This window comes from Furipterus horrens, unplaced genomic scaffold, assembly GCF_987537825.1.
Source record: "Furipterus horrens unplaced genomic scaffold, mFurHor1.1.pri manual_scaffold_1, whole genome shotgun sequence".
Classification (NCBI taxonomy): Eukaryota; Metazoa; Chordata; class Mammalia; order Chiroptera; family Furipteridae; genus Furipterus; species Furipterus horrens.
Genome location: NW_028327171.1, coordinates 103,541,010 through 103,568,986, shown reverse-complemented (window position 1 = coordinate 103,568,986; position 27,977 = coordinate 103,541,010). Strand labels below are relative to the sequence as shown.

Sequence of the window (27,977 nt, the reverse complement as noted above, 5' to 3'; positions counted from 1 at the left end):
GGCCGGGCCACGAGGCCAGCGGGGCAGGTGCCTCCCAATGCGCAGGTGCGGGCAGGAGTGGGTGGGTGCTAGCTCCCGGAGCCGCCTGTGCAGTTCCAGCAACCAGCTCTGGCCAGGGACGCCGGCCGTCGCGAAGGTAACGTCATCGCCGTGCGCTGCCACGTCTGCTCAGCTCCGCGGTAATGGAGGCTGCGGATGAGTGCTGACGGCACGGGGGTCTGCCTCTAGCTTGTGCTGTGGCTCTGGCTCTGGCACTGACTCAGAGTTCGGGTCTGGCAACTCGAAGTTTGGACACCTTTTTTCATCTGTCTGGGCTGGGCGGCCTGGGGACAAGCAGCTGGTCAACGCGGGGAGGGAAGTTCTCTGGCTTGAGGTCCAGTCTGTAAAGCTGCCGCCTCCTTCCAGGGATCCCGCCCCACCGGCCGGGCCTCCTCCATGCGTGAGTTTTACTGAGCCGCCGTGATGTCCGTCTGTCCAGGGTCTGTTTCGATTCTCCTGGTTGTGTGGTGGGCACCGCCCGTCGTCCCCTCTTTAGGGGCTGGTGTATTTAAGTTTGTAGTCTCTCGCCATCCACCTACCCCCACCCCATAATCTCTTCTCTTCCATCCCAGTGTTTTTGCTCCACACTTTTCTTCCCGTTTGAGCCGGGACCAGCAGTCCCTACCTACACCCAGCAGTTTGAATGCTTTGTCTCACCTGGCGTTGTTAGTCTACAGTCGAAAGCTGTAGGAATGGGGAACATCGGATCAGTTTGCAGTAACGTTTTGAAAGCCAAGGTTTTTTGTTTGTGTGTGTGTGTGTGTGTGTGTGTGTGTGTGTGTGTGTGTGTGTTTTTACAGGGTATCATTCGTTTTTAAGTTGTATTGTTTAGGAAACAGATTTTGGTGTCCATATTGGAGGAGCCATGATTTCGCCAGATTGATGAAGACAGTTTCTTTTCAGTGAGGGTCTTCTTCTGTGGCTTATCTTTTAATCCTGCAGTTTCAGTAATTTTAGATAAGTTTTTCTGTGGTGGCCATCCCCTTGAGGTCCTTCCAATGTTTTCACTCTCATATGGAGATACCACTTGAACAGGTTTCCTTTTACAGAGTTGAAAGGATCTGCTGGTCTACTTCCATTCATCTCTGTCAGTCCTGACAACCACCTCTGTAGGAGAGGGAACACTTTTTTTTCTTTTTTCTGATAAAGAAACTCAGAGGTTAAATGCCTCAGTTAAAGTCGGATAACACGTGACACATCTGATCTCAGAACCAGATCCCTTGATAACGAAACCTAACATTTTTGGCAGTGCTGATTCTCCTGTATTTCAAGTGGCTTACTGTGAAGCATTACATTTGAGTTGGAAGTATTTCTGTTAGGTGTTTCTTGTGAACTTATACCTGATTATAATATCTGTCATGTGCTATGACTCAACTGACAGAAGACACAAATTGTGACTTCCCTAATGCCGAACAGACTTGAGATCAGAACTTATGCTTCTGGCCTGACCCATTAGAGTCTGAGTAGTCATTTCATTGGAGTCGTTGGCAGCCGTCCGTCTCGAGAGACGATGGTGTAGCTTCTTAAGAGTCTATCTGCACCACCGAGAATGGCTGTGCAGTCCGACTCGGGAGTGACACGGTATCTGTCTCCTCCCGTGTTGAATCGTCATCTTGCGATGACGCTGGAGTGTCCTCTCCAGTGAAGCTGAAGCTACAGAGCCTGGGCAGGGTGATATGGAGGGTCTGCTGTTGCCCAAGCAGCAGACCCCTCCTCTCTTCGCAGCTGAAGGGTCCAAGGGAAAGACGGAGTCAATACAGCTTGGCTTCAGGTGCGCCGCAGGAGTTGCCGGTGTTGACTACAACGTCAAACCGCCTTAGGGACTCCGGCTCCGGATTTTCTGTCGGGGTTTACTCCCTTAGCCTTTTTTTTTTTGGAGTAAAGTAGGTAATACACACCAAAAGCATGTTGGAAAAGCTGGTTTTACAAGCCCTGCGTACTCAGTTTTTCTGGTTGTTTTCTCACATTGCCTTGTTTAAAAATAGTAAACTGATAATTAATTTTTTGTTGTTGTTATTGTTCAGAGTTAAAACAGGTTGACAGCCATTAACCTGGGTTGCAACTAGAGGTGGCACTGGCAGCAGACTGGTTCCTGGACATGCCCGGTGGAAGGAGGGGCCCTAGTCGGCAGCAGCTAAGCCGTTCAGCTTTACCTTCCTTACAGACTTTGGTTGGTGGGGGCTGTGGCAATGGAACAGGCCTGAGAAACAGGTAAAGAAGAAATAAGATTATGCGTAATTTGTAATATCCTGTGATCAGTAAGACTAACCTGGAAGTCGCCATGCTATTCACGTATTTGTTTGTGAAGATTATTTCTTAACATTGAAGTAGAAACCCTGCCTTGAAAACCAGAAGCTCAGTATTTCAGAATACTTGGGAGGCAGATAGTTGTGATATGGGGCCCACAAAGTGAAAGTAGTCCAGTTCTTACTTGTGGTTGATAATCCAACTTCTAGTCATGACCTTTTTAGCTGTTAAAAGAAAAGAGAACTGAATGAAAGTATAAGGCAAATATGATTGTTTTACTACTTACTAGCATTTGTTTTGAAGGGCAAATTAAAAGGGACAGTTTATGTGAGATTCTAAAATTATTAAGTCATATTCTTAATTATTTTCTTCAAAAAATTGTTTAAACATTATAAACTGACAGCTGTAACCTTAACATCTTAAGAATTGTGTCATGTATGAGAATAAAGAACTTGATTTTTTTTAAATGGAGATTTGTCTCTTTCTAATTTCAAAAGTTAGGAAGAATTATTTATCTAGGATAAACTGCTTCATCAGGAGTTTTAATCATGTGGCAGTGGAAAGAGATGGCTTTTATCAAGTGTTTGGTCAAGATAATATTTGCCAGCTAATTTCTGCTTCTTCTCTGAACAGTTTTCTTTCACTTTGATTCTAATTTTCAAATCTAGTAATCAGTCTTTAACTACTGATTACTACTGCTATCTTTATAGGCCCTTCTGATGTTATTTGTGCACTTATTTCTTCCTGGCCTATTCTCCCTTTCTTTCTGACTTTCTAACCCAAATTCTACTCAGTCTTCCAGATCAATTCTGATTTTGTCATTTTATTGGCAGGAGGAGGGGAGGTCTCCTTGAAATTCTAGTTTGGAGAGATTTTTCCAGTCTCTTATACAAATCGTCAGTTGAAATTTTATGTTTATGTATGTATACAGATTGCTTATAATTTATTTTACTTTGTTTTTTGGATTTTCATACTTTAAATTTCATTTTACTTTTTAAAGATTTTATTTATTTTTAGAGATAGGGAAAGGGAGGGAGAAAGGGAGAGAAACATCAGTATGAGAGAGAAACATGGATCAGTTGCCTCTCGCATGCCCCAACTGGGGACCTGGCCTGCAATCCAGGCATGTGCCCTGACTGGGGTTCGAACCAGAGACCTTTTGCTTCAACTACTGAGTCATGTCAGCCAGGGCTGGATTTTCATACTTTAAAAACAGTGATACTCTCTGCACCATGCAATAATGTTGAAAATAAATGAACTGGTAAATTGCAGTGACTTTTTAAAACTTTACTCTGAATTTTCAAAATTTTCTACAAATAACATGTATTATATTTTTAAAAATTATAAGAGAAATAAGAATGAGAATATGTGGAAATGCTTTTGTTGGAAGGTAGTATTTAACATGGATATTGAGGTAAAGGATGTTTCCTATTTGAAATACATGTCTTAATTTTATTAATACATATGGACTGCCAAGTTAGTGATTCAGTAAGTACTTTCAAATTTCAGTAGAAAGTAGTAGCTGTGTGTAGCTGGGATTTTAGCTAGCTGAAAAAGTCTAGCTTTGCCTGTATGTTAATTCCAGGCATTCTTTGTTGTTTTCTTCTACTTGGGTTTTGATGATTTCTCAGATAATTATGTTCTCCCGTTGTCCCAGGATCCCTCAGTTGCCTCAGGGGCTGCTGTAGGAGTGCTCAGAAGGAAAAAAGGCAGTCCCAGCAGTCTGTGCTTCAGGTTTCCTGGTTCTTAAACAGACTAACTCCTGTGTGTTTTTAATGTTGGGATACCATGTGAAATATCTTTTGGAGAGGAAAAATGAGGTGTTCTGCTGTTTAAAAAGAGCTGAAAACCACATTCCTAGATGATTATGCTTGTACTTAAAGTCTGCAAGTGGAGTATTGGGAAGAACATTTGGAAATTACCTCTGCTGTTTGGTGGGTTTAGCTGTGATCATATATTCTCTCTGCCTTTCTCGCAGCTGTTATCCTGGCTTTCAAGGTTCCCATCATGGTTGCCTTGATCTGCCATTCTCCACCCACTCTCCTCTTTTAACATATATTTCTTTAGCAATTAACTGGGTGTGGCAGGGAGGAAAACATTTTTCAACAGATTAGAATAAAGTGAAAAATCATCATAGTTGTTCATGGTTTGATAAGTCACTGTTATTTAGTAATTATTTTATGACATTTTTATCTAGAGAGTTTATTTTGGGAGAAGATGGTTCTATATTTTTTGATGGGAAAGAAGCACCCTAGAATAGGTTATTATATAAGACCTGGGGTAGGGGTGTAAAAAATACGGATAAAAACCAGTGGTAGACAGCCTACAATATAGTTTTAGGAAGGATATGTACAAAGAAAGACAGGGTCCAGTTGGGGAGAATGTTCTGGCGTGTCTGTAGAATACTGAAAAGAGAAATAGATAATTGCTTAAGTGTGATATAATGTTGGTGATGCCTTGATTCTGCAAGACAGGTCAGCTGGAGAAGAGAGCATTTGCCCTTGTTTGGTAGGTGTTTATGGCATGATTGGTGAAATTAAACTTGAGAATGTCAAAGAGTTCATTTTGTGATACAGTCCAGATTGAAATCCATAGTTCCCTGCCCTGTTTTCCACTGAGGAGGAGTAGGGATTTGTTCTTGGGACAGCGTGCTTAGATGATTGCTTTCTAAAGGAGGAGGATATACTATAAGTTTCTGAATTCCTAGAGAGCTTGTAGTTGAGGGGAACCTTATTTGAAAAGGACTAAGAATGGGGTTTTCTTTGCTTTGTCCTTGCAGGTGCTTTGTTAATAATATTGCCTGAGCATGCCCAAATGATCACTGCCTTACCCCTTCTTATCCCTCTTTATTCCTTTGAAGCCTCCTTACTTTATCCATTTGGTTAGCTAAATTCTGTTGCCTGCTGGCTCCATAAAAGCCAATCTCCGACCTGCCGTGTTAACTCTTTTCTGCACACAAACTTTATATGCAAGGACAAAGCAGATGTTCAGCACAAACCACACTGTTTGCGCAAATGCTGTAGACATAGTGAGCCATTCATTATTTTAGTGAAACTTCTTTATCAGTAAGGAAACTGTTTACCACTCAAGTGCCCAGATGCCAGCTTTGCAAGCAGGCCTTTCTAAGGATGGCTATGCTAAATACCTGTTTTCCTTTTCGGGAGTCTGAAAGTATTTGTGCTGCTAGGCAGAGAGTGCCTCCATGGCCAGCCTGCAGTAAAAACTTTAGGTGCTGAGTCTGTAATAAATCTTTCTGGTAGACAGCACTGAACAGGTATTCTCACATGTAGTTGCTGAGAGTTAAGTGTGTCCTCTGTGATTCTTACTAAGAAAGGACTCTTGGAAGTTTGCACCTGGTTTTCTCCAGACTTTGCCCCATGTACCTTTTCCCTCTGCTAATTTTGATTTGTATCCTTTTGCTGCAATAAATCTTAGCTGTGAACACAACTACGTATGGGTCCTATGAATTCTCCTAGCAAATCTTGAAGTCTTGGCTTGGTCTCGGGAACTTGCAAAACAGTTTAAAAGATAATATTCAGTGTTAACATTGAGAAGAGTTTTTTAAAGAGATTCCATTCCAACCCTTGTATTATAGACTTGAAACTGAGGCTCAGGGATATAGTTACTTTCTCAAAGACCATAGCTGGTAATGGAAAATCTGGGATAAGTATTCCATGCTATATCTCAAATATTTGTGTCACTTTGCTTTTTCTTGTATCTATTTTTATATCCTATTAAAGGAATTATGCTTTTATTTTTTCTAAATAATACCTTTATAATTTTCTGAGATGTATTGGCCAAGTCTGTTTTTGTTAGCTCTTGGCTTTTGGGAGCGGAGGGCTTAAGAACTTTGGTTATATATCCTCTCAAGCTTTTGGCTTATTCCTTATTTCCTCTTTCCCACTAATGCTATTGATCACTTTCTTTGACCTTTGTCTCTTTGTCTTCTGGCTTGAAGTATAGCAGTCAAGGCCTATAGAATATCACAAGTGTAGATCTTTTGTACTTTGTTTTGAATATCTTTCTTGAGGCCCAGCATTTTATTGACTTTGTTAACAGCAGAAGCACATCAGTTTTTATTTGGAAAAAAAAATCTGTAAGAACCTTTAAGTTATAATTAATAATTTAGCATGCCTTTCCTCTTTCATGTTTTGACTGAAGAGGAATTCAAATTTTAATTCGTTCTTGAGTAGAGGCTCCTAATCTTGTAACTTTTCCTCAGAATTCTTTATTTCCATATCTTATGATTAACTAGCTGCTGGCATTAATCCCCTCCATTCAAGTTCACCGACTTGTGCAACTCCAGAGGGCACCTTTCATGTTTGTTTTGTGTGAATGATATCTCCTGGAGTTGTGAAGTGCTGGGGCCGTCTCCCAGAACAGATCAGAGGGCTATGGTGTTAATGATTAGTTTATGATTGTGCAGATAAGATTGTGAAACCTACTGGTAGATCATAACCCACTCTTTGATAAACTTGTTTTATTAGAACATACTCTGGGAATGAGAGGAAGAAATTTTTATAATTTTTTCTGACCCTCTTGCTCCCCATCCTTGTTCTTATCTTCTAGCTTCTCTGCTTTTCTGCCATAGTACTCTTAACTGTTTAGAATGAGCAGAGTTCATATTCCCATGAGTCACATAAAGTACTGTGAATTTCACATACTAATGCTAGACTACTATATTTGGAACTTTTAGAGTAGAATGGTAATGCTGATCCTTCCCTAGAATCTTCTTTGAAAATATCCAAATGAAGCCTCTTTTCTGTGCCCTGTAAACAATAGTAGACTTTTAGATCTCTGTAACTATTCTCAGGTGAATATATAATAGGGCATTTTATCATTTTAGATAGCCAGCTATTCCTGACCTATAAAACAGCTTGAAAGAAAGAACAACAAGGAGATAAGGATTAAAACCTATATATTTTAATTCATGTTTAAAGAGATCTCTGTATTTGTCTGCTGTCTTCTCAACCTAAAGGTATATATTTGCAGTGATCTAAGAAAGTATCTCTGTCCTTAAGATCATAGTCTGATACACAAGACATAGATATATATAAAAAATTACATAATAGTATGAAAAGTGCAATGTTAAAGGCATGTGTTACATGCCCTTGAGTCAGTCCAACTCCGAGCGAGCCTATGAATTAGTCATGTTCACAATGGCCTGTACTCAACAATGTACTGTAGACTAGTGCCTATGTCTTCTTTTATGGGGTCAATCCATCTCACCTATGGTCCTCCTTTTTTCCTGCTGCCTTCTATTTTCCCAGTGTAAAAGCATAGTTTAGATGCAATAGTGACACAGAGGAGAGATGAATTAGTTTTGATTGACTAAATCAGAGTAAGCTTTATAGAGGACATGCTTGATCATTTTTAAAGTGTTGAAGGATTTTGTCAGTAAATGTGTATGTGAGAGGCTAAAGAGGGTGTTTTTGGAGATGAGGCTAGACTGTTAAGCTTCATAGGATGTACTAAATTTTTTTATATTACCCTGTTGGCAGTAGAGGCATTAAAAGGGTTTATTCAAGAGAGTAACATTTTAGAGAGATCAGAGTTTCACTTTAGAAAGATCTCCGAAGGAAAATTGGAGGATCTGGTGAAAGTGAAGTTGAATTTGTGAGGGATTACTGCAGTAGTTTAGATTAAAAATAGTAACTGCTTGAACTAAGGCAATGGGGTTTAGAGAGGAGGGTACAGTTTTGAAAAAGTTTTATAAAGTGGAATACATAAGATTTAGAGAGTGATTGGGGATGAAGAGACAGAAGGAAAGTTTCATTATGACTCCCAGGTTTCTGATATGGGCAGTTAACTGTGTGAACCAGGAGCTAGGGTCAGGACTACAGGAGGAGGAACACGGAGATGTCCAGTAAACAGCTTGAAATCATGGATCTAAAACTCAGCAGTGAGCTCTATGGAGGAAAATTTTTGTTTTCAGCATAGAGGGGATAATGGAAGCCATAGCCACTTCTTATTACAGATCACTGAGACAGTGTGTGTACAGGGAGAAGACAAGGGCCCATGATCCTAGGGTAGAGCTTTGGGGAAGGCCAACAGATTTAAAGGGTAGGTGGAGAAAGAAAGAAGCAGGGGCTTTTTATGCTGTAGAACACTAAAGGGTAATCACTATTTGAGCTAACCCCAGTTCTCTTTTTCAGGAATGGTAGTGCTATTGGCCTTCCGGTGCCTCCTATCACAGCCTTAATCACCCCAGGTCCTGTTCGTCATTGCCAAATTCCTGATTTGCCTGTGGATGGGAGCTTGCTTTTCGAATTTCTCTTTTTCATCTACCTGCTGGTTGCACTGTTCATTCAGTACATCAACATCTATAAAACAGTGTGGTGGTACCCTTACAATCATCCTGCTTCTTGTACTTCATTGGTAAGTCTTAATCGGCCTTTAACTTCTTCATGTTACTTAGCCAAGAAACTGGTTGGAGAACCTATGTGTAGAAATTATTTTTCTTAATAATTTTTCTTCTAATAAAATATTTTTCTGTTAAACCAGATTACTTTCAGAAATATAATGTCATAAGATTGTTAAAATATAGAACATCTAGCTTTGGTACATGACTGGAGGGAGTAAAAACATAAATAAAAATGTAGAAAATATTTAAGTAATTTATTATAATCACGGGAAGATTTTCATATTTAGCTTTCTATACACCATGTTATTTATATTTGTTGGAAACTTAAGGTGCCCATATGATTGAATTCTAGGAACTCTACCCTTTTAATAGCTGTACTAGGATAATGGAAGCTTCTGTAACAAATAGACCCAAAATTTGTATAGTGCTTCAAACATAGTCTGAGGCAGTTACCCTAGTTGGCAGGAGTAGCATACATCATGTGTGGTCAATCAGGGGAACCAGGCTAATGCTGATGACTGTCTTCCAATGTGTGGCCTTCAAGGTTCATCCCTGTCAGCCAGAAAGGGGAAATGGCAAAGGGGAGTATAAGGGAGATATTTTTATGGGCCAGGCTCGTATCATTTTCACACGTGTCCTGCAAAAGAGACTGGGAAACATAGTCCTTTTACTGAATTCATTGTTACCCTGAATAAAATTGGGTTCTGTTACAAAAATAAAATTGAGACAAGAACTATCTCTGCCGAAGTACATTAAAATGTATTGTAGGTTTCTTCCACTCTTTAGGAGGGCTGCGATAATCTAGATGCAGAGAATGTTCTCCATAGAAGAGTTTATAAAATAATGGTAAGGCTAGTCAGGTGGCTTGATGTGTAGCGGTTGGCATCGGCAGGTCTGGATGGGTAATGGAGGTATGCTCTATGAGGAAGAAAGCTATTGTCCTGGGCAGTTTAGGTATGTGTCTGTGATTTATAAGTGATTAGAAAACCTTCCTGTCCTGGTGAACATAGAAAGGAAATGTAGACCAAAATCTTCAAGGTATGACAAGGGAATAAACACATTTAAAAAAAAAATTTTTATCAGTTGGTTGTTCCCAGAACTCAGTATTAAGAATTTTCTTTCCATATTGACCAGTATTATGTGAAGAGAATTTCATTTTCCTTATTTAAAAATTGTAATGATTTAGTGCCAAATTATGTGCTTTATTTTTAATAGTCTTTTTCCTACCTGAATTATGAGTTTTTTGAGTGTAGAAACTGTACTTCATCCATCCTTCTTTGGCCATAGAGTTATGAAATGAAGAGTTCAAATTAGATGATATTTAGGCTTCTTCCAATTATGTAGCTGTATAAATACTTCACTGTCTTAAGAATGACATTAGCAAGCACTTAATAAAATACTATATTCTTTGCAAGTATTATCTCATTTACTTTTTGTAAAAACAGGTAGGTGCTACTGTATGGCTGCCATTTTATAAATGAGTTCTGTGAGACCTAGAAATTATGAAACTGGCTCAAAATCACATAGTGACACAGTAAGCACTCAAACCTATTTACTCCGTAAGTACATCATACAATTTCTACTTTGAAATCCTATGGGAACTTCTCACGTGTCGAATTTTCAGACTAATTAAGAAGCTCTTCTTCTCGTCACCATTTCTGATGAGTGTTCTTTTAAAAGTCTCCTACAAATGTTGCCTTGAAACAAAGGGAGCCAGTGTTTCTGTCAGTCAGGAAGCTGCTACTACAGTGCTGACTCTAGAATTAGGCTTCCTTCATTCTGATGCAAACCACCAAAAATGAGTGCCTTTTGCTTGCCCATCTCTCCACTTTACTCAGTTCTGAATTCAAGTTTTATGTGAGACCTGTTTGGCAGAAACTAAATCAAATTTAAAACTTCAGTTGCAAGAAAGTCTGGAAATGTAGTTGTTAGCTTTCCAGTATTTGCAGTAAAGAGGAAGACACACTTAAAAGAGGTTATTGTGTGGACTGTCTTTCTTATCTGCCATATATCATGCTTGCTAACACAAAAGTTCAAATTTTAATTGTAATTGTGGAGCTAAGAGTAACATATGCAGAATAGCAAGTAAGATTTCAGCCCAGGAATCTGAAAGGGTCCTGAATCAGTGAGCTGTTCAAAGATAAATGGGCTGCCAGAGACCTAGTTACTTTCTATCACTGAAGGATTTCTAAAAGGGACTTATACCTTAACTAGTGTCTGCCTCTTTAAGTTTTGTTCTGTTACGCATGCCACACTGAAAAATTTGTCACATTTATATATTAGGTTTTTCTTTTTCCATTTCAAGATCTTAATAATTATCAAAAAGAAAATGTGGACACCTAAATATATAAAGTATCATTCTAGCTATCAAGAAATTAGCTAAATGAGTTCTAACCCTAAGAAATATAAAAGCTATAAGTAGTATAGTAAATTATTTGGAATAGTCATGAGTGGAGGGCTCTGATTAATCATATTTTAATCATATTCTGGTTTATAGAGAGTTAATCATAAGCAGATAAGTTTTCAGTTACTTAGAATATAACAATTTGCTTAACAAGATACATTAGTCACTTACATCTTTTGTTATTAAAAAAATGCCTTAGATGGACTGATGATGCGTAAATAAGACCCCAAGACATTAGCTAGGGAGTCTAGGAAACTTGCTTGCATTATTTTGGAGGAGTCGGGTGAGCAAGGAGCAGTCTCAAAACTAAGAGGAAAAAAATATTGTTAGAATCCAAAATACTAAGAGAAGGAAAAAGAGATGATATGGGGAAAGTACAGTAAGCTGCTCTCTTGACATCCTGGTTGCCCTGCCTTTAGAATGTATCCCAAATCTCTCCACTCCATCTCCATTGCTACTGACCCTGTTGAGTCCGTATCATTTCTCACCTGAATCAAAAGCAATAGCTTCTTAATTGATCTTGCCTCACTGTAATATATTCGCCACACAGCAATCGGTGTGAGCATTTTAAAAGACAAAGAAAATCATGGCACCCTTTGCCTGAAATGCTTCTGTGACTTCCTGTTAGAGAATATATTCTCGATTTTTTTTATTGCTCATTTGCTCTCAGCCCAAATGTCACCTTCTCAGAGATATCCTCCTTAACCACCAATTTAAATTGGCTCTGTACCACCCTTCCCAGTCATTATGTTTTAAATTTAAATTTTAAACTTTTAATTACAGTTTATATTTGATATTATTTTGTACTGGTTTCAGGTGTACAGCATAGTAGTTAGATAATCGTATACTTTACAAAGTGGTCCCCTGGATATTTCAAGGACCCATCTGGGACCTTACATAGTTATTACAACATTATTGACTATATTTCCTACGCTGTACTTTATATCCCCATGACTATTTTGTGACTACCAATTTGTACTTCACCTACTCCCCTAAACCCCTTACCACCAGGCATTATTTATTACTGTTACACTTCTTACCAGTAGTTGCAACTATTTGAAATGCTTTTGCTTTTTAGCTTGTTTATTGTCATTGCACTTCTCCCTTAAATTTATTAAAGATAACAATTTAGCTGCTATAATAGGGTAGGTAAAACAGAATAGAAGCTTAATTCTCTATTAAATAAAAATTAGGTAGGTGATACAAGGCCAGTGTGGCAACTCTTTGTATCTGTTGTTCTGCCATGCCTGACATGCTTCTTCCAGACCATGGTCCATTGTAGCTGCTGCCACTCCTGTCATCACATCTGGCTGGCAGGAAGGAGGAGACCAACAACAGTAATTCCTAAAGACTGGGAATTCCAGCTGATTCATTAAATTTGACATTTATTGTCGTCGGCAGCCGTCCGTCTCGAGAGACGATGGTGTAGCTTCTTAAGAGTCTATCTGCACCGCCGAGAATGGCTGTGCAGTCCGACTCGGGAGTGACACGGTATCTGTCTCCTCCCGTGTTGAATCGACATCTTGCGATGACGCTGGAGTGTCCTCTCCAGTGAAGCTGAAGCTACAGAGCCTGGGCAGGGTGATATGGAGGGTCTGCTGTTGCCCAAGCAGCAGACCCCCCCTCTCTTCGCAGCTGAAGGGTCCAAGGGAAAGACGGAGTCAATACAGCTTGGCTTCAGGTGCGCCGCAGGAGTTGCCGGTGTTGACTACAACGTCAAACCGCCTTAGGGACTCCGGCTCCGGATTTTCTGTCGGGGTTTACTCCCTTAGCCTTTCCCCTGAAGAGGTATGCCGCAAGGCAGCGGAGGTTTTTTGGAGTCAGAGTTTTCCTTCTCTGATGTGCCCTGACTGGAAGATCGAACCAGCGACACTTAGCTCGCAGGCCGACGCTCAATCCACTGAGCCAAACCAGCCAGGGGTTATTTGACATTTATAAATATGGCATTTTAGGTAAATTATTCTTGCCATAATTCTGCAGGTTATCATTTGTTAACCCAAAGCTGTAATCTTTTTCCTTTTAATGTAGTAAACTTTCAGAAAAGGAGAGAAATACATTCCAGATAGTTTATAATAGTGTTTGAAAAGTTAAAGCAACTTGCCATGGAAGGAGAACATTAAGATAGGTGGTCTCTTCAAGATCTCTCAAATTCTGGCAGTCTGTACGGTGATGTAAGGAAGATCTTTTGAGAAGGCAGACCTCTTCATGTAATAGTCCCAACTGGATATGCATATTTCTTTCTGATGAAGTTATTTCTCTTACAGAATTTTCATCTCATTGATTACCACCTGGCAGCATTCATCACAGTGATGCTTGCAAGGAGGCTTGTGTGGGCCCTCATCTCAGAGGTAAGGGCTCATTCACTATAGCCTATCACGTGTAGCTAGAATTAGTTACTAGAATGAGTTCAGGTTGAAAATGTGAAATGTCCGAATGTAATTTGAATATAATTATAAATTAATTTCTTTACTCCTGTGTGAATTGTGTTAGTTCTTTAAAAAAGTTTTTCCTACAATATATTTAAAATTCAAGTGTGAATTAACTCAGAAACACTGTTAGAAATCTCATTTATCTGTCCGGTAGAAGCTCATTTCAGTACAGTCTTTCTAATTTTAATATTTACAGTAAAAATAGGATGAATTTTAGGTAACCATTGATATGAAGAGTTTTATGTAAATAAACAGTTGCATCTAAAACATTTTTTCAAGTAACATTCACTTGAAATTATTTGTATACCATTTGTGAAGTTGCTAGCAAGAGACATTTGTTTGAGTTCATTAAAACTTGGAATTTTAAAATAACAACAACATCCAAGTTGGCATGACTAATGTTGAAAAGTAGAATCTAAGTTTAGTGGTCATTGGAGGACAGAATTGGGACATTATTAATATAATCTTTTTTAAAATTAAAACTTGTTAGTAGAATTGGCCACTGTTACCATTTTTATTTATATTTGTAAACTCCAGTGAGGTGGGCAGGTAAATGTGTTTTCTTAAAATTTTGTTACCCTGTGTCCTGTAAATGATTACAAAAAAAAAAAAAAAGAAAATGTTAACTTAGCTGAAGTGGCTAATAATTTTAATCTTGGTGTTTATAATTCAGTGTAAAATTTTAAGTGAATAGTTACTGTAATCACAAATAACCAAGTCAGCTTTTTTCTTCCAAAACATACATGGGAAGTCTTTGTGTCTGTAAGCTCTAATTTTCAGGAATCTTATTTCTACGAACAGAGTAATTTCAGATATTAAATCATAATCTGAAAACCATTTAAAGTTAACTGAAAAACATTAGTAGGATCATCTGTTTGGCACAGTGGGAAAGGCTGTCTATAACCTTTTCTCCCAGTTCTTTATTTAGGTCATGAAAATAAATGCTTACTTTTGGATATATATCGAGAAACTAGTCTTTCTTTAGAGGAACTCAGTGGAGCTTTATGTTTACAACTGTTAAAACAGGCAGGGAGTGATTTTGTTTAATATCTTCAGTTACTTAGAAATGGTACTTGCGTATGTCAAATTAGCATGTCCAATTAGTGGGTAAACCCTTCATAACTGGGGTTTCTACCTTGGAGCTACAAAGGCTGTGACTTGAAGTACTCTGAAGTACTTTATTTTTTCTTTTATTAATGGCTTCACAATAGTTTAACAGCTTTTTTATAAGCTTAGTTGGAGAGTATATTAGCTCTTTTCTAAAGAAACCTGTGCTTCTTACTGAGAACAAAATACTTAAGCTGATTTAAACAGATTTCAAATCAAAGACTTAAACCTGTACCTTAGTGTCCATTAGAAAAGGAACATTTAAATAATTATGGTATATCAACATAATGGAATAAATTTCATGCAGCCAGCCATTAAAAGATGAAAATGCCTTCACTTACTGGCCTCTGATATTAAGTGAAAAAAGCAAAGTACAGAATAGTGTTTAAAAATAAGGCAGAATAACATATTTGCTTACATATGAGTAAATTACCTCTAGTAATAATGGGCTGCCTAGCTGCTGGCCAGGAGACAAGACCAGTAGGAGGGAAACTTTACTACAAGCGGTGTTGGACCTTTTGTATTTTGAGCAATGGGAATATATTACCTATTCAGAAATTTAAATAAGAGCTGTGTAGTGATTCTCTTCCTAAAATATTTAAATTTGATGGATAACACCCATCTTAAACCGCCTTTCCTTCCTTCTATTAAAATATTTTGCCTTTTGTTTTGCTTATATCACAGAAAGGATCCCTACTCTGAGAAAGACCAATCATTTTTAAGGAGAGGCTGGAGGTAATTAATTTAGAAAGCTAATTACTATTCTGGGCGGAATACCTCTCCAACTAGGCAGACTCTGTTTATTCACCTCCAGGCCAACTCTACTTCTCTACTTGTTCCACAAGACCAAAAGTTACTCTACTATTCCTTCACCAACCTGAGGCAACTCTCTTTTTTAAAAAAAAATTGTTTTTCTAAATAGAAAAGTAGTACATTTTATTGAAGAAAACTTGGAAAACACTAAACTATAAAGCAGAACATTTAAAAATATTACAACATTATTAAGAGAACCACATTTTGGTATATTTTCTTCTAATCTGTATATGCATATAAGGAATATATATATCTGGGAGATATTGTCTGTATATTATCTGGATATTTTGGTTCATTATCTGTATATAGTTTTATATTCTGTATTTCTAACTTAACATAGTGTTAGAAATATTTTTCTACTTACCTGGCTAATTCTTTCTTATTCTTTAGATCTCAGCTGAAATATCACTTCCTCAGGAAGCCTTCCCTAGGTTAGGGTCTTCTGTTATTTGTTCTCCACAGCAGCCGACTCTTTTCCTATAGGAGTCATCACAACTGTAAAAATGATTACTTGTGTAAATCTAAGTTTAATATGCTTTTTTGTTGTTGCTGTTGGGCAGCCTTATGTAGACAGAGGTCTTGGTTACCACTGTGTCCCCAGGACCTGGTATAGTATATGTCATACAGAGCACACTGGTTAAGAGCTTGGACTCTGAAATAAGGCAAAAATGATAAACACAACCAAGCTCGTCAGCTCTAGTAACATGGGCAGAAGCAGCCTTTTATATCTAATTCTAAACGTTTGAGAATGGAGGCAAATGGAGTAATTCCAGGGGATTAATGACCTTCCCTAGGCTTTGGAACATGAGATACCTTGGCATGAGATGTGTATCAGGGGAGTTCTATGCAACTGTTTACCCTGCTCTGGATAAGAACAGCTTGAGCCTCTTTTACAGTTTGAGCCTCTTTTACTGCTCTGTAAGCAGTTCATTATGATAATAATTCAGCTGCTTCTTTGTATTCGTAAGTAACTATATAAATAGTATATACTGCATATATGTTATATATGCTGTGTAGTATGTTGGGTAAAATAACAAATGGATATACTGGAGGGACCTGAAAAGATCCATATCCCCTCTCATATGTTATTGACTCCAGATAATTTTCCCCCTTTCTGGGTTTTGATACTATTATTTTAGAGGAGATAGGAACCCACCATTTTCCTCCTGTATTTTGCTCATTCTCTCCTTCCTAGTTCACTTTGAAAGAAAATTGCATTGCAGACCTTCATGTTTAGACAAGTCTGTTTTCTGGTTATATTTAATCAGTTTTGAAGATTTGAGATTAAATAAGAATATTTGAACAGCTGTGATAGAAAGAATTGAAAGTGATTATGCTTTATTTTCATGTTTGCAAAAGTCAAAAAAGAAACTTATTTATATAGGGAGTTGTTGAAGAAGATCTGATTATTTTTTGTAGCTTCAGTAATTTATTAAACATTAATTCAGCGAACAGAACAGGGGAAAGGATTAAAAAGAAAAATAAAAACTTGCTGCAGTTGAGGTCATTGTAATCTAGTCTGGAGTCAGATAAATTAATATCTTTATGTACATAGAAATCACTTGGTGAGTTGTTAAAATACAGGTTACTTGACTTGCAATTCCGTTCCCTGGTGAGGGAAGTCAGTAGGAATTTTCATGTTTAGTAAGCAGCCCAAGTGATTCGAATGAATGTAGTTCATGGACCATACTTTGTGAAACCCCAATGTAAACAAATTAGATAATATAAGAACTTAAAGGAGGTCTCTGTGATGCACTATGAGAATATAAGGAGGAAACAGCAAACTGCCTGGAGATGTCTGAATCTTCAAGAACAAGCAACATAAGGTGGGATGGGGAAGTTTTTCTTCCTCCTTCCCTCCTTTCTCTCTCCTTCCCTCCCTTCCTTCCTTCTTCCTTTTTTTTTTTTTTTTTTTGGCACAGTTTAACTTTTACCAAATCTTGAGGCACATTGTTTTCATATAAGGTCATTTATAAAGTGTTCCTTTTGGTGCTTCCAAACTTGTAGGCCACTAAGGCGGGTGCAGCATCTGTGGTTCACTACATGGTTCTGATATCAGCCCGCTTGGCGCTGCTCACTTTGTGTGGATGGGTGCTTTGTTGGACTCTCGTCAATCTCTTCCGAAGCCATTCGGTCCTCAACCTCCTTTTCCTTGGCTACCCGTGAGTATCCCGTTTTCCCATTTTATTAGTAAGTCTCTTAAGACATTATTTGGGTCATGCACATGATAGAATAAAAGAGAGGAAAATAAAATTCTTTAAATATAAACCAGGAGTTCAGAAAATTGGAAAGATCAGTGAGTAGGGGGATGCTATAGTTCACTTTCTAAACTGGGATACAATTTAAGCATAAACCAGGACTGTCCCAGGAAAGCCAAGAGGTATAGCCCTCCTGTCACTAGAGAATATATTTTAATTTGCTCTGTTCACCACAAACATGCCCCTGGTATTGACAGTATTGGCACATAATGGTGGCTAATCTTAGTTGAACAAACTGGCTCAACCAGCTTTACCATATTGGTCAAATTACTTTGAATTTTGGGTTCATGTAACAGAAGTATCCATATCGAAGCCCTATAAATGATATACTTTTTTGGACCAGCATTTTATTATGAAACAAAATATGTCAACATATGCATATCAATAATTAGTTTGATATTTACAGTCTTTTGACGTAGAATTCATATACAATAAAATTCACAAATCTTGTGTACATTATGAGCTGTAATAAATACCTGTGTAACTCAAACCACTATCCCAATATAAAACATCATTACTCCAAACGTTCCTTTAATCCCCCTTCCAATCAACCCCCTTTCTCTGCCTCCCAGAGGCAACCATTGTTTTGATGTCTTTTTCTACCGTAGATGAGTTTGCCTGTTCTAGAATTTCCTATAAAAGGAGTCATACAGTACATACTCTTATACAAGCATCTTTACTCAGCATATTGTTTTTCAGAGTCGTCTATGTGGTTGCATGTGTCAGTAGTATTTCATTGTGTGGGTACCACAGTTTGTTTATTTTTTTATTTATGGATGCCTGGGTTGTTTCCAGTTTGGGGGCTTTCATTAAAAATGAAACTTATGAACATTATTACATGCCTTTTTTTAAAGATATGTTTTCATTTTCTTGGGAGAAATATCTAGGTGTGGCATTGCTAGGCCATGAGGTAGGCTTATGTTTAATTTTATATGACTACCAGATGTTTCCCAAATAAGTTGTATCATTTTATCCTCTTACCAATTCTGTATGAGTTCTGGTTGCTCCACATTTTTGCCAACATTGATGTTTTCTGTTTGTCTAAATTTAGCCTTTCTAATGGATATATAATGATATCTTACCATACGTATTGGCTTATTAAACTAACTACTTTGCATAGTTTAGCTTATATACATTTGGCTAATACTTTCTTCATTGGATGTTAGGAGATAGCAAACATTTGTTGGGCTCTCTTTATGTGCTAAGTGTTGGGCTAGGTGCTTAGAAACAGCACCTGATGAAATCATCACAACAACCCAGGAGGTAGTATTTTTAATCTTCCCTAACAGATTCAAAATATTAGTAATTTTAAAAGGTTAGAAATGTATTCCTTTCTACTGTATAGTATGCGTGGAAGTGATCTTGGATAGCAATGGCAGCTCCATGGTGTCTAGACCCTGCCAAGTCTTTAGGAGGGCAGCTATATCTCAACTAAAAATTCTGTTGCTGTCGAAAAATGGGAGCACAGTGGCTACTGGCAGACAATTAGCAGTCTTTGCCACAGGTAGAGACAGATCAAGAGATTTAAAAACTTCCCCGTAGTCAGACAGTTAGTGAGAAAGCCTCAGGTCTTTTTGATTCCAGGGCCCTTGTTAGCCATTACATACAAGGGTGGTGGGGCAAATAGAAAACTGGAATGTATTTATTAAAAATTGTATTTATTCTTACACGTTTAAACTTCAGTCACCTTCAAAGTACTCTCCATTTGATCTAATACACCTATTGAAATGTATTTTCCACTGTTCAGAACAGTTTTTGAACTCGTCAATTTTGATGCCTTTTAGTGCTTCTGCTGTTTTTTGTTTCACCTCTTCCACATTGGCAAAACATTTGCCTTTGAGAACTTTTTCATCCAGTGAAACAAAAAAAAGTTGTGCAGGGTGAGATCAAGTGAATAGGGAGGGTGAGGCATGGGGGTGATGCCATTTTGGTCAAAATCTGCTGAAAACTTGGCATGGTGCAGGCAGGTGCACGTGTAAGTCACCCATCATGAAATGGGCAAATACGTTGAAATAGTCTTAAAAAAAAAATTCACCAAAGTGGAATGCAGCCTCTCATAACAATAGCAGTACCGATGGGTTCCTAAAACACTCACATAGCAGGGGAAACCTATACTACAAGGGGCCTACCTTCTGGAAGATAATTCCAGGTTTTGGAGAGGCCCTTCTCATCCTTTGTATTCAGTAGTTCTCAAAGTGTGTTTCCCAGAACAGCAGCATCAGCATCTCCTGACAGTTTGTTAGAAATAGAAATTGTCAGAATGTACCCCAATTCTACTAAACAAACTAGAAATTAGGGCCAAGCAATGTGTCTTTTAACATGCCCTACAAAGGATTCCCCTCCTTGTTCAAGTTTGAGAATCATTGCTTGATACCATTTATGGGTCTGAAGTGTAAGCATGAATTTATATGGGTAATCACAGTGTAAAATCAAGGCATAATCAGAATTTATGGGACTATCATTGCAATCTGCCCCACACCCCAGCCTCACACCCCTACGCCTACCCCTACCCACGCCGTTTGTGTCTCAGCAGTGTTGAACTTACAGCCTCCTCTGGTCCGAACCGTTGGCATATATGTGCGTTCTGCCTGACACTTCTGCCTTTACCAGCTCCCGCCCGACCGCCCCAGGGCACAATCCCAGCGGGTCCCAGCGCTGCCGCTCACTGTTCTCTTACTAAAAGCTCATCCTTTCTCCCTTTACAAAAAAACTGAACAAGTGACATTTGTTCCTTTTTAAAATATATAACTAAATAAGATACCTTTTTATTTGCTATTTTTCATGCCTAAATTTTTGTCAGTAAAATGACCATTTTATTTACAGTACATCAGTTACAATGTGGAAGTTAACTTGAAGGACTTAGGAAAATATTATAAAATTATTAAGGAGCAGCTGTTGGAGTTACTGTAAGAAGTTTATGAAAAGTCTCAAAAATATTCAGTCCTTTAACCAAGTTTATATTTATTGATCATACTTATGGGATTTTTCATTAGTCCATCAGATATTTATTGAGTGCTGAGTGTGTTTTAGCCACTATCCAAGACATCAAGGATACGGCAGTGAGTTAAGAGCAGACTAAAACTCTGGTTCATGGAGTTTATGTTATAGTGAGGGAAGGATAGATCAAGGGGGAAAATCCCAAAATAAAATACTAATAAGAATGTAAAATATATGGTGTGCTAAGTTCTGTGGAGAAAAATAACCTGGCCAGTATCATTAGTGCCTGTGGGAGTGGGGTGGGTGACGTAGTGGAGAGGCAGGAGAGCCGCTGACTAATAAGGAAAATTTGACTTGAAGAACAAGCCATTGGAAAATTATCAGATGTACACAAAGATCTGTGTAGGAAAGTGCTTATTCCATTAATATTTATAGTAGTGGAAAATAAGTAACAGCCTAAGTTTCCAAGAAGAGAAAAATGGGTGAATTTGGTACATCTATATGAAAATACTATAGTATCTTTAAAAATTGTTACAGAAAAATATTTAATGACAGAACATACTCAACACATCCAAAGTTAAAACAGCAGGCTACAAAACAGTTTATACAATATAAGGCTTAACATATAAAAGAAAATATACAATCTGTACACCTAATTATAAAAATTATAGAAATGATTATTTCTAGGTGATTTATGTTTTGTCATTGTGATTTTTCTGTAGTCTTCTTTTATTCCTTCTACAATGAATATGTATTGCCTTTGTGGGAAAAAAAATTAGGTAAAGGGCTTCCCAAATAATGAATTTACCATCAGCAAAGTCCCCATTATATTATGTTCACTCTGGTGAATCATGACTTTTAATAACATAGTTATAAGATCTATCTTAAGTGGCATCTGTGGTCTCATTTTCATGTTCACCTTTTTCTACAGGTTTGGTGTTTATGTTCCTCTCTGCTGTTTCCACCAAGATAGTAGAGCTCATCTTCTTCTCACAGACTATAACTACGTGGTTCCGCACCAGGCGGTAGAGGAAAGTGCCTCAACTGTGGGTGGCTTGGCCAAGTCCAAAGACTTCCTCTCCTTATTGTTGGAGTCTCTAAAAGAACAGTTTAATAACTCCACACCCATCCCCACCCACAGCTGCCCTCTATCTCCAGACCTCATTCGAAATGAAGTAGAATGTCTGAAAGCAGATTTCAACCACAGAATCAAAGAAGTTCTCTTCAACTCCCTCTTCAGTGCCTACTATGTTGCATTTCTGCCCCTGTGTTTTGTGAAGGTAAGTGGTTTCTTGCTTTTTTGTGCTTCCAGGATTTGTGTGCAAATGACATAAACTGGGTATTTCTTATTTAATTCCCCCTTTTCTCTGTCTCCCCTTTGGCAGCCTGGATGGTGGAGTTCGGCTGCATCTGGAGTGCACTAGTACCGCTCCTGGTTGGCGGATAGGTATTTCCGTATATGTGCTGCACCCGTGGTGGTCCTTCTTTTTTTTCTTTTCCTTTCTTTCTTTTTTTTTTTTTCTTTAAAGTTTTTTTTCCAGTTTCCCGGGAGAATAAAACTTGTACTTGTAATAGAATCAGTATTTAGTAGCCTAAAAGAGGACCGAGGTTTCAATAAAATTTAGCCTCCTGTGGTTGATGTTAACATGGTTATCAGGAGTTTCCTTGATTTTAATCTAACCTTTATCTAAACTTCAGTTTACTTCAATAGAAAAGAAAAATGATCTGGATGTCACTGGGTCCAAAGTCTTTTGGGGCATTTTAGTGCCCTTCGTTCGCCCACTGAGAAGCACGTCTGCAGCCGGAGTGGTCATTCACAGAGAGCTCTCACTTCTTCTAGAAAGGAAGCACTTAAAACATAACTGCCTCTCCCTCCCAGCCCTAGCTCATACAGTCAGAAAGTCAGGTTGAAGGATTTGGAGGAGCCTGCTCTTGAACTTTCTGCACGGACAGCAGGACAACCAATGCATGTGTGACTCAGTGTGGCACTTGTCTGCAGGGCACATGTACACGTGCCCATCTCTGCTGTCTTGCTCACCAGTGCATGGATCATTTCTCTCTTCTGATCTCTTCCAGAGTACCCAGTACTATGACATGCGCTGGTCGTGCGAGCACCTCATTATGGTATGGATCAATGCTTTTGTCATGCTTACCACACAACTACTGCCATCCAAATACTGTGATTTGCTACATAAGTCAGCTGCTCATCTGGGCAAGTGGCAGAAGCTCGAACATGGGTCCTACAGCAATGCGCCACAGCACATGTGAGTAGGCTAGAGGGTAAAACCATATAACACCTTTCTACATGCTGCTGATCATGTTTATTTGCTTTGTATGTCATTCTTGTTCTTGGCTTTGAACATTTAATTTTTAGTTTTTGTCTACATGGATGCTTGTCTTCACTCTAAACTGAACACAGGGGACATTAACTCATCTCCACCACCATCCCCAGTGCCTCCCTAAATGCCTCCTACTTTTCCACTGCCCAGTCACTCGAGAGTGTCTAATTTGTTTGCCAAGCTATAATCTTGGAGTTTTCTTTCAGTCTTAACCCTTTGCCCAAATTCAGAGTCATGATATATTTTTAATTCTCTTTAGAAGACTGTAAGATTCATCTTCTCATCTTCATTTCTGTAGCTAAATAGTTGCTAGCTAATCATCCCACACTTAGGCAGCTGCAATTTGCTTCTCTCATCTTTTCTTTCTAATAAATGCAAATTTGCTCCAGTAATTTTCCTGCACTCTTAATAATTTTTTTCTTTTCTCTCTAAACTTGCTAATGAATATTTCTCTGTTTTTCCCATATTTAAATGAAAGCTGTTCCTAACTGATTTCTGAGTATGCCTCTCATTGTGTTTCCTTATCAGTCATTTCTCTGTCTGCTTGCTATGATCCAAAATGGCTAATGTTGGAACCCTTTTGTTTGCTCATTGCTGAGCCTTCATCATGCCTTTCTCTAAGATCTGGACCATCTTCATCTTCCTCCTTTCTATAATTTGAACATTTCACAAATTTTATCACCTAGAAATTCTTCCCTAATTAAGTGGGACAGATTGAGGTGACCTTCCCTTCACCTCTCCTCCTCACAGTCCTCCCTTCAATTATCTGCCTTGATGTCTGATACAGATTAGCACAGGCGTTCAAGATCAGGAACTGAAAGAGATTGGGCCAGGCTGAAAGAAACCCAACTGTGGGCAAAGGACAAATTTCAAAAAAAATTGAAAATACAATCCACAGTACTAGTACTGTACATCTTCAGGCTCCTGATGGCACATGGCCATGAGGTGTATCATCACTTTAATGCTGGTAAGTGTGAGCAAGGCTGATGGCACATTTTCTGAACTGGAAAGCTCAGGGTGCTAGAATTTTTTTAACATATCTAAAATGCTGTCCCAGTTCTTCTCTTAGGAAACTAACTTTTCCAAAATCAGGAAGAGATAAATTAACTTACATATTTTTTTAAAGCTTAACCTGAAAATTCCCATCCCTACCCAACTCTAGTACATTGGTGCTGGAAAGAATGAAGTTTATTCCATAACTTCTTTTTCCTAGAGAAACCTCTATAACAATAAACGAAGAAAGCGGTAAAAAGAAAAGTCTGTGTCTGTACCTTGTGTGTTTCTGTGTTGTTCCGTATAGCTCCTTGCATATATGAAGCATTAGAAGTATGTCATAAACTGATTTTCTGTGTGGCTTTTTGGGTTGTCATTCCGCAGTAAATGTCATGCCAGCTTGGCACCCTGTTAATTTCCCCACTCCTCTTATAGCTCCCACTTTCTCTTCTTGGTTGTTCCCTCTAGCATTTCCACCAGTAGACTGTGCTCACTTGGGATTCAGATGACAATCCACTTGCTTACACTTGATTTTCTGGCTCATAGATACCTTACTTACACATTTAGTTCTGCTCATTTTCCTAAGCCTCCTAGTCCTTTGCCACTGAGTTAACTGTATCACTTTGCAACCTCTCTCTATGGTATAGCAGTGAAGTTATAATAACAAATCCTTTTTAACTCCTTCCAGTTTGACCATGGAAAACTGTCTTCAAAATTCAGGCAGATGAAGCCTTGAGTACTTAATCCCTTCTATAGACGTATAGGTGGTGTTGCCAAACACGATCTTATCTGTAGTTGCCAATATGCTAACATTGCATTTCTTTCTCCCTTAGTTGGTCAGAAAATACAATATGGCCTCAAGGGGTGCTGGTACGACACAGCAGATGCTTATATAGAGCCATGGGGCCTTACAACGTGGCAGTGCCTTCAGATGTATCCCATGCCCGCTTCTATGCAAGTACCACTTATTTCTTTTCAAACATAAGCTTAGGGTTAAGTGTTAGAAGGCCATTATGTGTAAGCACCTAGCACAATGCGTAGCACATACTAGGAAATTTCAATAATACGTGATAATTATTGCTTCTATAATAATGGCCTCTGTCCTTTGGAAGTATCTTCTGAAAGGCAGTTTGAAGGTCAAATACCATTATCCCAGCTTCAACAGCTTAGCTGGTTTCTCTAGTTACGTTAAAATTTCTTGAATCTAGCAGTATTACTTGATAAGAATAGATAATTAAGACTTTCCCTTTTCATCTTAAAATTTTTATTTGTAATAGTTTGCTTTAATGGCATCCTTATTATATCTGTGTATTTAGTATAGTAATGTAATGCGATGTTCTGGGGTTGGTGTTTTTTTAGTATTTGTGCTATGTATCATCTCCTTAAAATACCTTGACTTCCCCTTTGAAAGTTAGACAGATGCCATGATCAGCAGCCTAACTTTTACCTTTTCCTGGATTAAAAGGAAAAAAGGCTTAAAAATAGAAAAGGAAAAAGCGATAGATACCCACTAAGTCTAGCTTCTGTCCCATTCGAATTTATACCTTGGGTTATGTTCTGTTTGGTCTTTCAGTTTTCCAGAAATTCTGGCTCCAGGGGGCAGAAATAATTATAAGAGAAAGGCTAGGTGATCAGTAGGAGTGGAGAAATGAAGGAGCATGCAGGGACCACTCTTAATAAAAATGCTCATAGTGGCAGTGCATTGCCTTTGAATGTCGATCGTAGTCTAAAAGAGAGTTGGCAATTTTTTTTTGAGACATGCGTTTTTTTCTTTTTTTCTCCCATGTTCCTTGTGAGAGTATATGGACTGCGGGTGTTTGCTACTAAGGACCTTCCAATTAAATACTGTGAACTTGCATCAGGGCAGGATGCTTATAAATACCATGAAGGGTAGGGGCAGGGTGGAGGTCGGGAGGAACCTATGGGAAGTGAAAGACCCTTGAATAAAGAAATGACAAGCATTTTCTTCTAGACTTCTGTGGGGCTGCATTAAGATGGAGGAGTGGACTTCAGTCACAACTCCCTAAGCATTTGGTTTCTACACAGAATATTGAATTCAGCCAGCTCAATTCCAGAAGCCATTAATTACTTCTGGTGGTCCTTGCTGTCCCCTTGAAACCTACAATAACCAGATGTTTTATCATCATTTTCTGCTTGAAAAAATAAGTATTTTCCTTGACAGCACTGGACAGCTGAAGAATCAGGTGGAATCCAAAGAAGAAAGACCAAGGAGGTTGTGCATGACCAGACAGATAAATCAGTACTTCTCAAAGTGGTCTTTGGGTCACTTGCATATAAGTCACCTGGTTCACTCTTTAAAAACAGTGACAGAGGGCCCCAGACTTTTGAATCAGAGTCTCTGAAGGATCCAAGAATTTGCAGCTTTAACACATTGGGAAATGGTTCTTAGGCACAGTGATGTTTGACCACAGTCATTTAAAATGTGCCTCTGGCCTATAGCTATTAGAATTCAAAGCCTATGCTCACCTTTCTACTCATTCAGTTTATAGCTTACTAGTGCATTTAATTATATTGTTATAATGGCCACACAATCTGAAATTGACCGAGTTTTTTAAAAATGGAATATTAATTCTGAGCCAGTTTTATACATGATATTGCTGGATATCATGTAATACAACTGAGATTAAACATTTTTTTCCTTCTAATGAAAGACCCTGAGAAGCTTGCTGTCTTTCAGAGCTGTCATGGTAATTTGACTTTATTCTCAGATTTGAGCCTTGAGTTCTACATTATTTCTTTTAGATGTGATATACCACCATTACTGCAATTTGCACCCTATGACCTCTTATCTTTTTATTCATAATACATTTTTATTAGTAAACCAGGATTTAGTCTCTTAAAGTGAAGAATTTGGTAGATGTGAAAACAGTGAGGCCTGTTTTCAGCCAAACTCTGTTTATGACTAATTTTTCCTTTCTTCCTTATTGTCCTGTCTTTCTGCACTCTACTTCTCAATATCCAGAAAAACAAAACACCAGAAGTACGTGGTATAGAGGATTTGAGTCAGTGACCATGGTGGGTAAAGATAGTTTTAAAGAAAAAGTAATAAAGTATTGTATTGATATGTCAACTTGTCTTAGACCAGCCCACAAACTCACATTGAATTTTAAATGGTTACATCTTAAATGGTTATGTAAGTACTGACATAATATCCTCAATTTTTGCTTCTTGAGTTGGTAAAGTCTAAAATATTTCCCATTTGGTCTTTTACCTAGCTCCTGTCTTAGATAAATATACTTTTGGTTATCTCAAAGAAAATATATACCTAAAATCTAAGAAAAATCTTAAGAGGCAGAATTCTTATGGGTATAATCCTTTTTCATATCTCAGGGGCATTGAAATAAAATTTATTTCATTATTCCTTGAGCATAAAGGAAAAGGTTTGGGACTCTACCACAAGAAATAGCCTGACTGATACTTAGTAATCAGATCTATTTGTTATCGCATATAGGAACCTGTAAATATGAGATTATTTTAGAAAAAAAGTGAGAATAACTGTAATCTTTACTTCTCTGTGAAATAACATTTTGCTTTTTAATTTCCTTACAGTTTCTATTTCATCGTCCATTAAGGCTGTTAAATCTGCTTATCCTCATTGAGGGCAGTGTCGTCTTCTACCAGCTCTATTCCTTACTGCGATCGGAGAAGTGGAACCACACACTTTCCATGGCTCTCATACTCTTCTGCAACTACTATGTTTTATTTAAGCTCCTCCGGGACAGAATAGTATTAGGCAGGGCGTACTCCTATCCACTCAACAGTTATGAACTCAAGGCAAACTAAGCTGCCTCTCAACAATGAGGGAGAACTCAGATAAAAATATTTTCATACGTTATATTTTTTCTTGCGATTTTTATAAATATTTAAGATATTTTATATTTTGTATACTATTATGTTTCAAAGGTGGGAAGGGTATGGGATATTAAATGTATCCATAAACAAGGTGATGCAATCTTTCATGTGTTAGTATATTCAAATAATATACAGATGAGAGGTGTGCCTCTCCAGTAAAGAGATTGATCTGTC

General features: G+C 38.1%; 1 protein-coding gene across 3 annotated transcripts; it reads left to right on the top strand.

Moving 5' to 3' along the window:
- Positions 1–81: 81 nt before the first annotated feature.
- On the top strand, positions 82–27,977 carry TMEM39A (transmembrane protein 39A). Of its 3 annotated transcripts, XM_090276910.1 has the most exons (10): positions 185–439; positions 2,064–2,250; positions 8,442–8,664; positions 13,319–13,402; positions 17,411–17,565; positions 21,530–21,878; positions 22,675–22,862; positions 24,764–24,884; positions 26,914–26,966; positions 27,501–27,562. In XM_090276910.1, exons 2-9 carry the CDS (start codon positions 2,138–2,140, stop codon positions 26,959–26,961), a joined length of 1,281 nt encoding a protein of 426 aa, XP_090133036.1. In that variant the 5' UTR covers positions 185–439; positions 2,064–2,137; the 3' UTR covers positions 26,962–26,966; positions 27,501–27,562. The 3 variants fall into 3 exon arrangements, with proteins under 3 accessions (XP_090133027.1, XP_090133036.1, XP_090133017.1); XM_090276901.1 differs by lacking the exons at positions 185–439; positions 26,914–26,966 and adding an exon at positions 82–136 and having other exon boundaries at positions 27,501–27,977; XM_090276891.1 differs by lacking the exon at positions 26,914–26,966 and having other exon boundaries at positions 27,501–27,977.

Coding starts and splice junctions, on each gene's coding strand:
- TMEM39A (XM_090276901.1), top strand. CDS start 2,138: ATGCCCGGTGGAAGGAGGGGCCCTAGTCGGCAGCAGCTAAGCCGTTCA. Junction 8,665..13,318: donor CTGCTTCTTGTACTTCATTG/GTAAGTCTTAAT, acceptor TTTCTCTTACAG/AATTTTCATCTCATTGATTA. Junction 24,885..27,500: donor TATCCCATGCCCGCTTCTAT/GCAAGTACCACT, acceptor ATTTCCTTACAG/TTTCTATTTCATCGTCCATT.